The sequence below is a fragment of the Trichophyton verrucosum genome (assembly GCF_000151505.1).
Source record: "Trichophyton verrucosum HKI 0517 chromosome Unknown contig01100_1.f1.exp, whole genome shotgun sequence".
Taxonomy (NCBI): Eukaryota; Fungi; Ascomycota; class Eurotiomycetes; order Onygenales; family Arthrodermataceae; genus Trichophyton; species Trichophyton verrucosum.
In genome coordinates this window covers 56,911-69,740 of record NW_003315167.1, presented here as the reverse complement: position 1 = coordinate 69,740, position 12,830 = coordinate 56,911, and the positions used below count along the sequence as shown (strand labels likewise).

Sequence of the window (12,830 nt, the reverse complement as noted above, 5' to 3'; positions counted from 1 at the left end):
TAACATTCAGTTATGACATTCGCGGTCGATAACCCGTCACAGGTATTGGCCAAACCAAGCCAGTGCCTGAGCCAAGGCCTGCTCCTTTGCAAACATGATATCCGGTTTAGACAGGTCACCACGAACAGCAAATCCATGGGACACTCCCCCATAGAGAGTGATCTGGTATGGCTGCTTTGTTTTTGCTAGGATCTCCTCAGACTCATGACGCAATGCGGTGGTTAGGATCTCGTCAATTTCTAGACAGCCAAATATTTATCTGTCAGAAGCGACCTATACATGCAACTCAGAACTGGAAAACGTACCTGCTGCTGCGATGGATAGTGGTCCTTCGATAGCAGATAGCTCGTCCCTCGAAACGAAGGATGGGTGTGCTGTGAATCCAGCGTCCAGCTTTCCATCCTTCAAAAATCGGCATACATACTACAGAAACAACGTCAGGATCACTAGATTTATACTCAAAGCCATACAATCATTTTCATACCTTTCCACCGAAGCAATACCCAACACCTCCAAGCCTCTCAACTCCATGTTCCTCTCGCAGCATCTTGATAGTAGACTCAATGACGGGGTCAACAGCATTGGTGCCATGCTTTGCAAACCACGCCTGACGATCAAATCCAGAATTTGGCTCGAACACAGCAGGCTTGAGACTGTCACCACGGAAAAGGTCGGGAATCACCGTGAGATAGCCTTGGGACGCCATGTAATCAGCAAGGAGCTGGGCATTGATGCGAATGCCCATGACATCTGAGAGGATGACTATCGCCTTGCCGGCCTTCTTGCAAGATTCCTTGGGATGAGCGAAGTAGACGTCAACTATGGCCTGGTTAGTTCACTTTCGTCCATTACGAATAGTGAAATGGAGGTATAAGAGGTATAGAATAGACGAAGTGCTTACGGTCTCCCATCTTCTTTATCTCCCCCGTAGCAGTGCCCTCATGGATAAAGCCCCTTATACAGCATTCTCCTGGTGGGTTGGACGCCATTTTGAACAGCTCGAATGGTCAATCTTGAATAACCGTGTCTGCTATGAAATGGATGAGAGAAATTGAAATCAGTTGCTCCCTTTCTCCTGTATATATACCTAGACTTGTTGGCTCTAGAATCCTCTTCGTCGGGCGAAACCACCGGAGATAACTACAAGTATTTAACTCCATCCATGGGCCGGCCTTAGGCTGCCACCGTGGAACACGCACATCCGCTGCGAGAGCGCTGACGGCATAGCACGTCCGGCCTCGAATACGAGATTCAGGAACATTCCTTCGCCCTCCTCCCATTTTCAAGCTCCCGTGGTGGACAGGGGGTTCGCGTGCTAGTTAGTTTAAGCTCTTCCAGTCGAGTCCTCCTCGATCCTTCGAGTCCTTCGGAAGGCATCAAAAAGTTGGCCCGACTCGGCAACTTTTTCGGGCCACAAGAACTAGTCGAAACTCCCTGCCAGCACCCAGAACACTGACAACCAACTGCGAAATGTCTCCGAGGCTTTGAAATCCAAGGTCCAGTGCTCACAGTGGCCATGGAGCAACTTACATGTCCGCTACGGCGACATTTTATGGACAGTCATTGCTGTGCCTGCAATATCTGCCATGGAGGAGGCTGCTATAAAAGATAACCACCATGCTGCCCACCAGCAGCTGCCATCATCAATCAGCAGTTGAACTTCATTGACTGTGCTATTCTTCACTCTTGATCAAAACCAAGATACCCAGCTCGATATACGATGAACAACCCAGTCAAATACCTGGTGACCGGTGCGTCCAGCGGTCTGGGGGGTTCTGTTCTAGCCACGCTATATAAAAACGTCTCTGACCCATCACAGATTGCAGCTGCATCCTCCAGGCTCGAGACGGGCCAAAGTCTCCAGCAGGATTATCCTGGGATCCAATTTCGACGACTCGACTACAATGATCCAAAGTCACTTGTGGAGTCGCTGGCTGGTGTCGAACGTTTCTTCTTCGTCTCCAGCCCTGAAGTGAACACCGAGAAAAGGAACAAGCAGCATGAACGAGTAGTTAAGGCCTCTGTCGAAGCAAAGGTCGGCCATGTATGCCATCTACAGCTTTGAATTATTGTTCTCTTCCTTTGTGCTAACAGGTTTTCTATGCTAGGTATATTACTCCAGTCTTGCATTTGGGGGTTATGGTTCCGAGTCCAAGGCTTCCGTCCAACAAGCTCACTTGGTGACTGAAAGGTTTTTAGCAGAGTATGTACTCTATTACTCTGGGACCTTTTATACCGAGTAAAATGGGCAATCTGACCATAGCTCCATCTAGGTCTGGGTTACCTTATACCTCTGTCCGTGAAGGAGTGTATATCGATGCCTTCCCTGTCTTTGTATTCTGGTATCCAAATACAACTACCATATATCTCTCTGGCGACGGCCCTGTTGCCTTTGCTTCTCGGGATGAACTGGGTGAAGCCACTGCTCAACTCATGCTACGTGATCCAGAGGGCTTGAATCTGAAGAATAACATTGCCTTACTCACCGGGCCACGAACTTACAAGCTAACGGATGTCATCAATGCCGTGTCTGAGGTTACTGGCAGGCAACTTGAGATCGAACACGTGTCAAAGGATGAATTCCCTCGCATTATGGTCTTGGAGGATGCCAGAGAAGGCAGAGGGCGGAAATCAGAAGCCTTCTTCAGGAGCTGGCAAAGCCTGGTGGAGTCTATGGAAAAAGGGGATACTGCAACTGTGGACCCCTTGATGGGTGAGTTATTAGGAAGACAGCCGCGAGATGCTCTGGAGTATGTGAAGAAACTGGTAAAGGATGGAGCAGATAAGGGGGGATATACATGGCATCAAAATTATTAAATAAGAATGGGAGAAATCTCCCGATTTGTTATAGAAGTACAAGAAGATAAAAATTAGATTATAATTCCCCCCTCGGGCCGAAGTTATTGTGAGCTATGCAAAAGGGTTCAGCTCAATTCCTCCGAGTGACTATGTATTGAAGTCGATGTTGAGTACTGGAAGTCTATGGAGTCCACTCCCCAGCAAGCCAGCGGTTGAAAAAGTCCAAGGCGTTCTCAGGCTGGTCATATGGAACCCTGTGGCCAGCCTTAAAGACCTGGAGAAAAGCAAGGCCATTGTGATACTTGACCCGACCCAACGGCCATTTGTTAACGCTATGATAAACAACGCTGAGGTTCTTGCGTCTGAAGATATGACGGCCAGGCCACTGGAGAGCCTCTGTCCATTCCTTGACGCCGAGCCAGTTGCAGATATAGTCAGCATCACCAGCGTAGACGAGAACATTGACATCCTTCAAGATTCCGGGGATCTTGCGGTGGAAGGGCTGGTTGTAGTCTCCGTGGGCGAAGAACTGGCTGCTTATATGATTGTTGCACCCTTTGAAATGTGAGACTTCAGCACCTATAGCTTTCTGAACATGGTGCTGGTTGAGGTACTTGGTGATCCAGCCCAGGATAGGGTAGCAGAGGTCCTTAGGGTCTTCGCAGCGACCACGGATATCGTAGATGCTCTGACCCGTCCGGGAATATGGACGGACGAGAGCGTCCTTACAGAATTTGGCACCCTTAACACAAGTAGCAACATCTGTAGGCTTGTCATAGCAGCGCTTGATTTCTTTCTGGCATTGCGGAACGGCGGCCTCCATAGCTTTGCAGGTAGGCTGATCCAAGACAGCACTGTACCCGCCCTTTCCACAGGCCATGGGTGGATAAGATGCGAACTGGGTGTAAGGGTCGGTCATGCCGTTTCCAATAAGGACAGACTTGAACTTGATATTGGACTTTTGTTTCAGGATGTCTTCTGCAATTACTGGAATGTAGTGACCGGCGTAAGACTCTCCTGCGATATGGAAGTCCTGGAGGGCATATTGAGGAAATTGCTTGAAGAACAGGGTCAAGAAAGCAAAGACATCCTTCGAGGCTGATGGAGTGTTGAAGGCACCTGATTTACCGTAAGAGAATCCAACGTTGACGGGCTGGTCCAAGAAAATTATAGAAGCCCTGTTATTCCAAGAGTGAGGATTACGGGTGAGCTTGAGGTCCTGACCAACTCTGGCTGGTCCCAACTCCATGAATAAGCTGGTCATAGATGAGCATCCTGGGCCACCGTTCAACCAGAGAATAACAGGGTCGTATTGTGGATCACGTCGAGACTCAAAGAACCCTGGACACCAGAGCGTTAGTAGCTATTCTACCATAAAGGAGGCAAGCGTGAATGATAACATATAGAAGAAAAGGTGCTGGCCATTCTTTTTATTGTCTAGATAGCCACTGTATTGCGTAACGTTGTCGACACCGAGAGAGCTGGGGTCCACGGTCTTGAATCTCATGCCATACTCCTCGATACCTGAGGGCTTGTCTTTTCCTTCTTCGACCCAAAGAGTATTGACGGATTTTCCCTCAAGCTTACCGTCCCACTTCTCATCAGGGCTGCGTTGATGAGCTGTAGGAGGGTTGAAGTAATCGTCCAATTTTGCATCGGGTATCTCCCCCTTAAGAGCGTCCCAGATCTTTTTCTCCTTGCCTTGCAGCATATCCTCCGTGAGGGAGCGAGGTTCGTAGGAAGCCGCCAAAGCGTTAGCAGCTCCCACAAGGAGCAGTGAGAGAAGCCCCTTCATAGCTGGTTGATCAATGCGGCAAGTAAAGACAAGGGTGAAGAGGATGATATGTCGGAATAGTTTGCTATGAACAACTTGGACAGCTTCATGGCCTTTATCGAGGGAGAGAGGGCCATTCTTATATTCTTGGGCTTGGATGCTCTGAGGAATGACTGTAGGAATGTCTTAGGGATACCATATCCACAACAAAAAGATATCGGAAGTTGAGCTGTCGATCAACAGACAAGCTATGGGATAATGGATCCAGAAGGATTGCGCTCTCACTAGCAGATGCTTGTTCAATCCGCATCAAAGGGTATGAGCAGATTGGTTGGAGCTGCCACAGCCCGGATATGAAATTCTGGAACCCATATCACGATGACGTTGGGGGGCGTATATGTAGCATCAAAGGATAGAAATCTCCGGCGTTGCCTGCTTGATAACAATGGTATTTATTATAGTAGAGAGTGGTAAAAAGTCTTCCGCAGTAAGAGTGAGGATATGACTTAGATGAACGAAGCAGCTCAGTGAGCGTCTGCTTCACGCTCTCCGCAGAGTAAAAGGAAGAAAAAGTGCCTGCAGCTCAGGGTGACAGCGTGGGCTCTCGCATACACAGTAACCCGGACGTTTCCCCTGCGCCTATCTTTCTTCTGGAGAGGAAGGAGGTCCAGGGCATGTCTGGTATGCGGAACTCGAGGCGAATCAACACCAGCTCAATCGCAGTAGTATCTGACGGACACGCCCACAGAGCATGTAACTGAGGGCCCAGGTGAGAAGAAAGAAGAGATTCGCCTCCCACAGGGCCGACTAGTCAGTTAGCTTGCTGCTCCGAGTCTGTTCGCATAAAAGGAGGCTGGATATCTGGATGGATGAGATGGGGATGTGAAGAGTGGACGTCGAGTTTGGCTGAAGAATAGTCAACTTGGGAGCCATCGAGGGAGTAGCTTAGGTGGTTGGCTACCATATTCCAGTGCAGTGCATTCAAAACATGCGCCAGACGCCGGACAGGCCAGATAACTATGTAACTAGTTAGTTAACTAACTAGTTAGTTAACCTAGTCAAGGATGCAACCGTGGTTCAGCCGTACAATTCGACACTCCTGCATACTCTGTGTTACTGCGAGACCTTCAGCTGGAAGAGTTGGATAACTGGCCAACTTACTTGACTGCTTGGCTAGTTAGCTAGTTAGCTAGTTAGCTAGTTGGTTCACTGCTCGACATTGATTGTCGATCTGATGATTGACGGTGTAAGCTATAGTTAGGTGCATCCGGGGAGCCACTGGCTCTCTGGTTAGCACTCGCAGCATCCGTATCGCCGTTATGATCTGCGTTAGTGTTCGGAGAGCTTATGGCTGCTGCCGTGAAAAGGAGCATTGAAAATAGCCAGGGAACTCCGCTAGAGAGGAATGGAAGACCAGTCATCAAGTTCAGCCTGATGGCTATATAAATTCTCTCTTGTGCATATTGATAGCTACTAGTTAACTACTCTGTGAGACTGTTGGCAGCAGTGTTATCGATACATGAAAGATCACGGCCCGACCTTAAAATTATAAGCTAGCATACTCGTCGCAAGTCTCAGTCAGTTTGCTGCGGGTTCCGGGTTCCTGGTCACAAACTGGTTAGTTAACTCCGTAGTGGAATGCTTGAATTCGGTGCGGAACGGGGGTCTCACCATTGCACTGTGTCCGGCATCCGGAATCCAGAAGAGCCTGGACTCAGGGAACGCCTTGTGCAGCTCATAGGCTGTCTGGGGAGGGCATACGATGTCATAACGCCCCTGAACCATAGTTGCTTCAAAGCAGGTCAGCAGCGGTAGTTCCCTAGTTAACCCATCCCCCCTGAAGATACAGAAAAAAAAAAAAAAAAAAAAAAAGAACGCCAGGGCTTACTGGGGATGTGTCTGATCCGGTCGATATTCTCCTTTTTCAAGAGAGCACCATGCTCAAGCCAGGCATCGTTCATAGCATAGTGGAGTTCCATCGAGGCGTGTGCCAGCGTCCAGTCATCGTCCTCGAGCTTCTTCAGGCTCTGAGGGTTCTGGCGCAGCTCGCTGATGGACAGCTCCCACTTGTTCCATGCCTTGGAAGCGCTGATGCGTGTCTCTCTGTTGTCGGACAGGAGCAGCTGGTAGTACGAGCCTACGATGTCAGCTCTGGCCGGCTCTGGCAGGTAATTGACGAACTCCTCGTAGGCGTCTGGGTATAGACGGCCGGCCACGATGCTGCGAGACCACTCCAGCTCTTCTCTGCGGAAGGTGAAGATGCCTCGCAGGACGAGAGAGCCAACGACCTCTGGATGGGCCTGCGCATACACCAGCGCCAGGGTCGACCCCCACGAGCCGCCGAAGACCATGTGCCACTTCTCGACGCCCATATGCTTGCGGATGGCTTCGATGTCCTCGACCAGGTGGTGCGTGGTGTTCTCCCGCAGCTCCGAGTTTGGCAGAGACTTGCCGGAGCCACGCTGGTCGAACAGGACGACGCGGTAGACCTCTGGATCGAAGAAGGTCGTGTTGATCTTGGTGCAGTGGCCGCCGGGCCCGCCGTGAAGGAAGATGACTATAGGCATCAATTCGTTCAGTAACTAACCAGTCAGGGGGCGAGCAGGTGGTGGTTATCTATTGACTCTCACCTGGCTTGCCGTCTTTCTTCCCGTACTGCTCGTAATGGATCTTGTGGATGGATCCCACCGAGAGGAAGCCCTCGTCGAAGGCGTCCGCATGGGAGTATCCCGGGTGAAGGGCCTGCGAGCTCATCGTGGCTATGCTTGTGTGAGTAGGTGGTCCTCTTGTTGTTGGTTACAGGAGTTGGATATACAGCCCGAGCAGCATCAATTGCCTGGACTCTCGGCAAAGCAGTTGTCAGTTGTCGAGCAGCGATGGCGTCTGATATTCGCGAGACAGATCGATACCTGTCAAACCAACTAGTTTATCGGCTTCCCCGCCCCCGCGGCCGTCGTTTCTTGGTTATTATTAGTTGGCTGGTTATTAGTTATAGCTGGCGTGTTATGCGTATAAACCGACCAGGGGGTGCCTGCTGGGCGGGCTGGCGGCAAGCCAAGGGTATTTACACAACGCCGTGTTTGATATTAACTATTACTCCGGGCAGGGGCAAGAGGACTCTGTTTGGTTTCTTGTACTCTGTTATTGTACTTGGTAGCAGTAGCATTTGGCTGTCCTTGACTTCCTTTGAGTTCCTTCACTGATGGCAGGGCATATCAGCGAGTCAGTCAGGGGCTGGATAGATGCAACTTGATACAGTAGAAACCACAGCAGATTCACACAAAGACAGGCTGTAAATGAAGCATATCAGCCTCTTAACTAGTTACATCTTTAGTTATCTCTCCAGAGCTGCAGGCTTCCTTGTTTCTTCTCCGTTGTGTCGCGTCTGCTGCTCTATGTGGTTCCCCTGTTACCTCATATCTCGTATCTTGCAGCAGGATGCACACACCAGATGGCTAGGGAGAATAAATAGGACAGGTCCCTTGCATTCCTTCTTATGGCATGGAAGTATACGGGCTGCCCCTAGATGGCCGCAGGCGTATTTCGGAGTGGTCTTGCTGCACATTCTGTGAGCGTAGTGCGTGGCGTAGTATTACTAGGAGAGCATTCAATTAGGAGCTGTTTATATAGATTATACTAATAAAGTCATACCTCTATACTGCAGATAGATTATAGCAGCAGTGTGAGGATAGAAGAGATGTCGAATACGCGCTGACAGGCTAGACGTGTAGATATTGGTAGAGAGTGCGAGGAGGATATAGTTGTTTTCTACATGTCTGAGCACTCTAAGCAAAGGCAAGGGTTTATGCTAGCAACACAAGAAAGGAAAGCAAAGAAATGCAGATGGGTTCATGCTAACTTCAATGGACACTATAAAGAAATAGGTATAGGGAGCCATGGGAATCATATATTGAAAGGGTATCTGCCTGTCCAATGTTGATACTGGCAAGAAGACCATACGCTTCTTGAGTACCAAATATATATGTGTGTGGGTGTATATAATAGATAGATAGGAGCAATCTCAATAGTACATCTACTTGGTTGAAACAACAACCAGACAGGCGGATATTGGGGGAGTATGTCGAAGGGTGAATAAGTCGAATCTCCTCATACTGCTCCAAAACTAGCCCTGCCATAGATGTCATTCACGGGAAGCCTGTAGAAGAGAGCTCGCCCTTCTATGGTAGTTCAATCCTTCTCTCTCAACTAAGGAGGTTAGGATTCTAGCCGCCTCATGTGCTGTGCCAATACCAGGTTAGAAATAGAAACAGTAGGAAAAAAAAAAAAAGGCTGTTGGAAGAATCTAACTTACATATCTCCCAGGAACTGGCCGAGAGCCGGTCACTGACGGTGCCAATCAACTCTCTCAGCTCGCTTTTAAGCACCTGGACTTCTACCGAGGCGGCTGAGAACTGAGCCTGCTCCCTGTGGTGCATGTTGGCCAAGATGGTTGCAGCAGTTGATGGAATTGCCTGCAGTGAGAACTGCCGTAGCCCTATCCTCGACACATTACGAGACTGCTCCTTGTTTTCTAGACCGAGGGCTCGAGCCCAGAGCACGAGAAGGCCAAGGAACGCACAGTACGTCTGCCATAACGGTCGAGGCTGTGAGATGGGTTGGGACAATAACACTCCAAGGCCGGGTTTGACGCTACCGTTGCTGGTACCTTCCTCTATGCATAGACCAACCACTTCGAGGGCGTGCAGGTAGGAATCGTGGCAGACGGGGTCCGTGGACACCAACCGCGTGTACGCCGCCTGTGCTACTTGAGATGTAACTGTGCGTCCCGACGAAAAGGCACTTCCGGCTGCCATCTGAATGTCGGACAGGTTGTTCCGCAGTAGCACTGCAGAGAAGTCATACATGACCAGGGCACACCATGATAGCTGACATCGCTGATCAGGGCCCGATAGCTGGTCGAACTGGTCTCGCCAGTACGCTAGTGCGCTGTCAAACTCCAGCCTCTGCAGCTCGCGAATAACCAAACTACTTGAGGACGAGACGGATCGGTACTTTGCATCCCCTATCGCCGACGTTATGCCATGGATAAGGATGTGCAGTGATAGCGGGCTGGGAGTGCTGTGCCAGTGGAGAACCTCACGCATGTGTTCTGCGTCTTTCATGGATAGTATTGATTGCACGGCGGAGTCCAGACTGAAGTACCTTGATCGGGTTGTCTTCTTTAACTGGCGCATTTCATCCTCCCATTTGACGGCTGACGGTGCATCCCATAGTGACTGCCGGCTGGGAAGGGGTATTTTCATCATGCCCACAGAGAGCAAGGCATGATGGGAGAAGTAGACCATATACTGTACGTCGTTGACAAAGATTGTATGCGCAATCCTACTCCCCTGTAAGTAATGATTTAACTTGGGATTTGATCCATCTCAACGTATCCATACCTGATGACGGATTCGCGCTGTGCCCATTCCCTCCACCTGACATCTGGGGACTGTCGTGAGCCTCCCTCTCGGTTGGGGCCTTCTGTCATAAGATTGTTTCGTCGTGCGAGCTTGCTACCTAGTCAGAAGCAGTTTCTTTTTAGACATAAATCTCTATGACAAGCTTACCGTAACGATTATCCCGTGCACTATCTCCGACATTTCATGTTCATGACGTGCCATGGCATACGTACAGATGTGTTCGAGGACAACCCTAAATAATAGTTAGTTTTAATTGACGTCCTATATATATATATTATAGCAGTCCAAGACAGCCGGGTCCATGAACGAACAATGTCTGTATAAAAGGCATTTCGACCCTTGCACTCATAAGAGGTTTCTATTGATAAATTGTCAGCTTGAGTGTATTCAAGGATAGGTTCAGTAGAGTGAAGACAGGTCTGGTTTTCCCACCTCAATAGTCTGAGACCACACATGCCGGTGAAGCAGTCTACCCACTTCATAGTACTCCTGTGTTTTGCTGAGAAACGCTCCCAGACTGCACAATGCGAGGAGCAAAACAGGGGGGGATCGGGACAAATTGAGAGTTGGCCGGTGGAAGAAGGGCATGTATATATCGCAATAATCCAATGCCCAACGGAGAATGTGGTTCATTCTGATATGGTCCTTTAAAGGGGTATTCAATAGATCCTAACTTGACGTCAGCTCCGATGCCGCAGACAAATAGATAGAGAGATGATGTGTGCATATAATACTAATACGTACGGGGCAATTGTTCAGTATCCTCTCATGGTCGAGAGCCGTGATCTGGGGAGCCTCATGCTGGGGGGAGTTCGAACCGATAGACGGAAGGTATATGTCCTGGGGGCAATTGCAACGTATTTTTTAGTAAAGAACAGGCTCATGATATTTCTTGGACATATAAAACGCTCAGCATGGCCATTCGTATCAGACAACATACAGGAGGCGATGTATGGTCAGTAGTATCCCCGAAATGAAGATTCAGATAGTCGTCCGAGGGCAGATCGAAGAGGCTGGTACTGTGGAACAGCCACGGGTAGTCGTCGAACGGCGAGGGCATGGCCAGGTACGGCTGGTGGGAGTGATGCTGATGCTGATGCGGCTGGTGCTGGTGCTGGTGCTGGCCGAGCAGGTGTGGCAGATGGCTCAGGGAGCCCATTGAGCCCTGCGGCGGAGCATGGGGGTNAGGCCGTGACTGTTACTGTTACTGTTACTGGTACTGTTGCTGCTGCCGCTGCCGCTGCCGCTGCTGCTGGTGCTGCTGCTGTTGTATATATGGATATGGCTGGCGGGATCGGATCGCGGCGAGGGCGACGGGAGCGTGAGAGGCGCCATGGGCGGGAAATGGGCCACGGGAGGACGCCCGACGTCGCTGTAGGCTGCGGGCGCCTGGCTCTGCTGCTGCTCGAGATGCCATTCTGCGGTGGCCGGCGAGGACCTGGCGTCCGCCGGGGAGCTGCTGGCGACGACGGCCAGGCTGCTGCTGCTGCTGCTGCTGGTGTTGCTGTTGGCGTTGCTGCTGTTGGCGTTGCCGGCGGAGGGCGAGGGCGAGAGCGGCGCGAGGGCAGCGTCTGAGCCCTCGGAGGCAGACTTGCGCTTCTCATGGCGCCGCAGATGGGCGTTGAGCAGGTCGCTGTCGCCGGCATCGCGAGGTCAGCCTTCGGTCTCTGTCTCCCCAGCGGTTCTCTGCTCTTCTCTCTCATCGGCCGGGCGGTTAGTTACCTACTTGCGGGTGAAGCGTCTCTGGCACAGGTAGCAGAGAAAGGCGCCCTTCTTGTCTGTCCGTCCGGTTAACTCGCCGCTCGCTCGCACACAGAAGCAGAAGAGAGGAAACAGGACAGGGAGGAGAAGAGATCACACACGAATCAGCGCATGGCGGTTGAGATGCTCGCTCCTCAGGTACGAGCGGCTGCAGCCCTCGAACTGGCAGTGGAACTTGGCCGGCTTCTGCTGCTGCTGCTGGCTCTGCTGCTGGCTCTGTTGCTGCTGCTGCTGCTCCATCGTTGCGGCGGACAAAAGGGAACTGGGGGCGGTCAGCTACCTATCTCCCAGGCATGTTTTGTCCGGCCGCCCAAGCCATCCGGGGAGGAATACGAGAGGATAATCTGATACTCGCTGCTGTGCCTGGGGGCCCGTTGAGATGGCGATGCGAAAAAACAAAAAGACGGACGGCTTCGATGCGAGGATCCAGGGCGAGAGCTGCCTACGGTGCAGACGGCCGGGCTCTTCGTTCCCGTCTTCTCGCTGATTCTCTGCCTCGCTGCATCTCTCGCTCAGCTTCTTCTTCTTCCTCCTCCTCCTCCTCTTTCTTCCTGGCGCCGTGCAGTAGCTACCGAAACGCCGGCCGTCTTCTCCATGGCGGTGCTGGATTGCTCGATGTCGGCTCTGGGGGGGGACGTTGTTGATATAATGTTGATATAGGGTTGTCCCGGCTGGAGGCACGACGGGGGACAACGCGGCGAAGACGACGGCGAGGTGGCATGGCCTGGCCTGGTGTCCCCATCGTCTGGGGCCTCGACTATTGCCTGACGGTTCTCTAACTACATGGCTGGCAGGGCCGTCTTTTAGAGAGTACAGGCGGTCCGGCAACTGCATGGATGGCTACGCACATCTACTACGGCGGTGACACTGGGCGGATGACATCCCCCCCCCGGGTGTGAGATGGCCTCAATCCGCGAGAGATGCGATGGACGCTTGCATGAGCTGAGGGAAAAGCCCGAGTTATCCAAGGTTACTGCTGTGCAACGAGCTGCGTACGCATTTTCGTCTTGTGGTGGTGGGTTTTGCTGTGCTGGCCGACTTTTATATGCATCATCATCATCATCATCATCATC

At 51.1% G+C, this 12,830-nt stretch overlaps 7 protein-coding genes across 7 annotated transcripts; 2 read left to right on the top strand and 5 right to left on the bottom strand.

Annotated features, from left to right (window-relative positions):
- Window positions 1-36: 36 nt before the first annotated feature.
- Window positions 37-989, bottom strand: TRV_07727 (dienelactone hydrolase family protein; the record flags this gene model as incomplete). The annotated part of the gene is made up of 4 exons (XM_003018231.1): window positions 37-239; window positions 306-423; window positions 485-819; window positions 902-989. The coding sequence occupies 4 exons, from the start codon at window positions 987-989 to the stop codon at window positions 37-39; spliced, it is 744 nt and encodes a 247-aa protein (XP_003018277.1).
- A 731-nt stretch (window positions 990-1,720) lies between these two features.
- On the top strand, window positions 1,721-2,817 carry TRV_07726 (NmrA-like family protein, putative; the record flags this gene model as incomplete). Its single annotated transcript, XM_003018230.1, has 2 exons — window positions 1,721-2,044; window positions 2,200-2,817. 2 exons carry the CDS (start codon window positions 1,721-1,723, stop codon window positions 2,815-2,817), a joined length of 942 nt encoding a protein of 313 aa, XP_003018276.1.
- A 163-nt stretch (window positions 2,818-2,980) lies between these two features.
- Window positions 2,981-4,048, bottom strand: TRV_07725 (uncharacterized protein; the record flags this gene model as incomplete). The annotated part of the gene is made up of 1 exon (XM_003018229.1): window positions 2,981-4,048. The coding sequence occupies one exon, from the start codon at window positions 4,046-4,048 to the stop codon at window positions 2,981-2,983; it is 1,068 nt and encodes a 355-aa protein (XP_003018275.1).
- A 114-nt stretch (window positions 4,049-4,162) lies between these two features.
- On the bottom strand, window positions 4,163-4,883 carry TRV_07724 (uncharacterized protein; the record flags this gene model as incomplete). The annotated part of the gene is made up of 2 exons (XM_003018228.1): window positions 4,163-4,735; window positions 4,770-4,883. The coding sequence occupies 2 exons, from the start codon at window positions 4,881-4,883 to the stop codon at window positions 4,163-4,165; spliced, it is 687 nt and encodes a 228-aa protein (XP_003018274.1).
- Window positions 4,884-5,766: 883 nt separating this feature from the next.
- TRV_07723 (uncharacterized protein) lies at window positions 5,767-7,327 on the bottom strand (the record flags this gene model as incomplete). Its single annotated transcript, XM_003018227.1, has 4 exons — window positions 5,767-6,046; window positions 6,245-6,281; window positions 6,462-7,130; window positions 7,204-7,327. The coding sequence occupies 4 exons, from the start codon at window positions 7,325-7,327 to the stop codon at window positions 5,767-5,769; spliced, it is 1,110 nt and encodes a 369-aa protein (XP_003018273.1).
- A 1,106-nt stretch (window positions 7,328-8,433) lies between these two features.
- Window positions 8,434-9,879, bottom strand: TRV_07722 (uncharacterized protein; the record flags this gene model as incomplete). The annotated part of the gene is made up of 2 exons (XM_003018226.1): window positions 8,434-8,696; window positions 8,886-9,879. The coding sequence occupies 2 exons, from the start codon at window positions 9,877-9,879 to the stop codon at window positions 8,434-8,436; spliced, it is 1,257 nt and encodes a 418-aa protein (XP_003018272.1).
- Window positions 9,880-10,910: 1,031 nt separating this feature from the next.
- TRV_07721 (uncharacterized protein) lies at window positions 10,911-11,571 on the top strand (the record flags this gene model as incomplete). The annotated part of the gene is made up of 2 exons (XM_003018225.1): window positions 10,911-10,951; window positions 11,037-11,571. 2 exons carry the CDS (start codon window positions 10,911-10,913, stop codon window positions 11,569-11,571), a joined length of 576 nt encoding a protein of 191 aa, XP_003018271.1.
- Window positions 11,572-12,830: the final 1,259 nt, after the last annotated feature.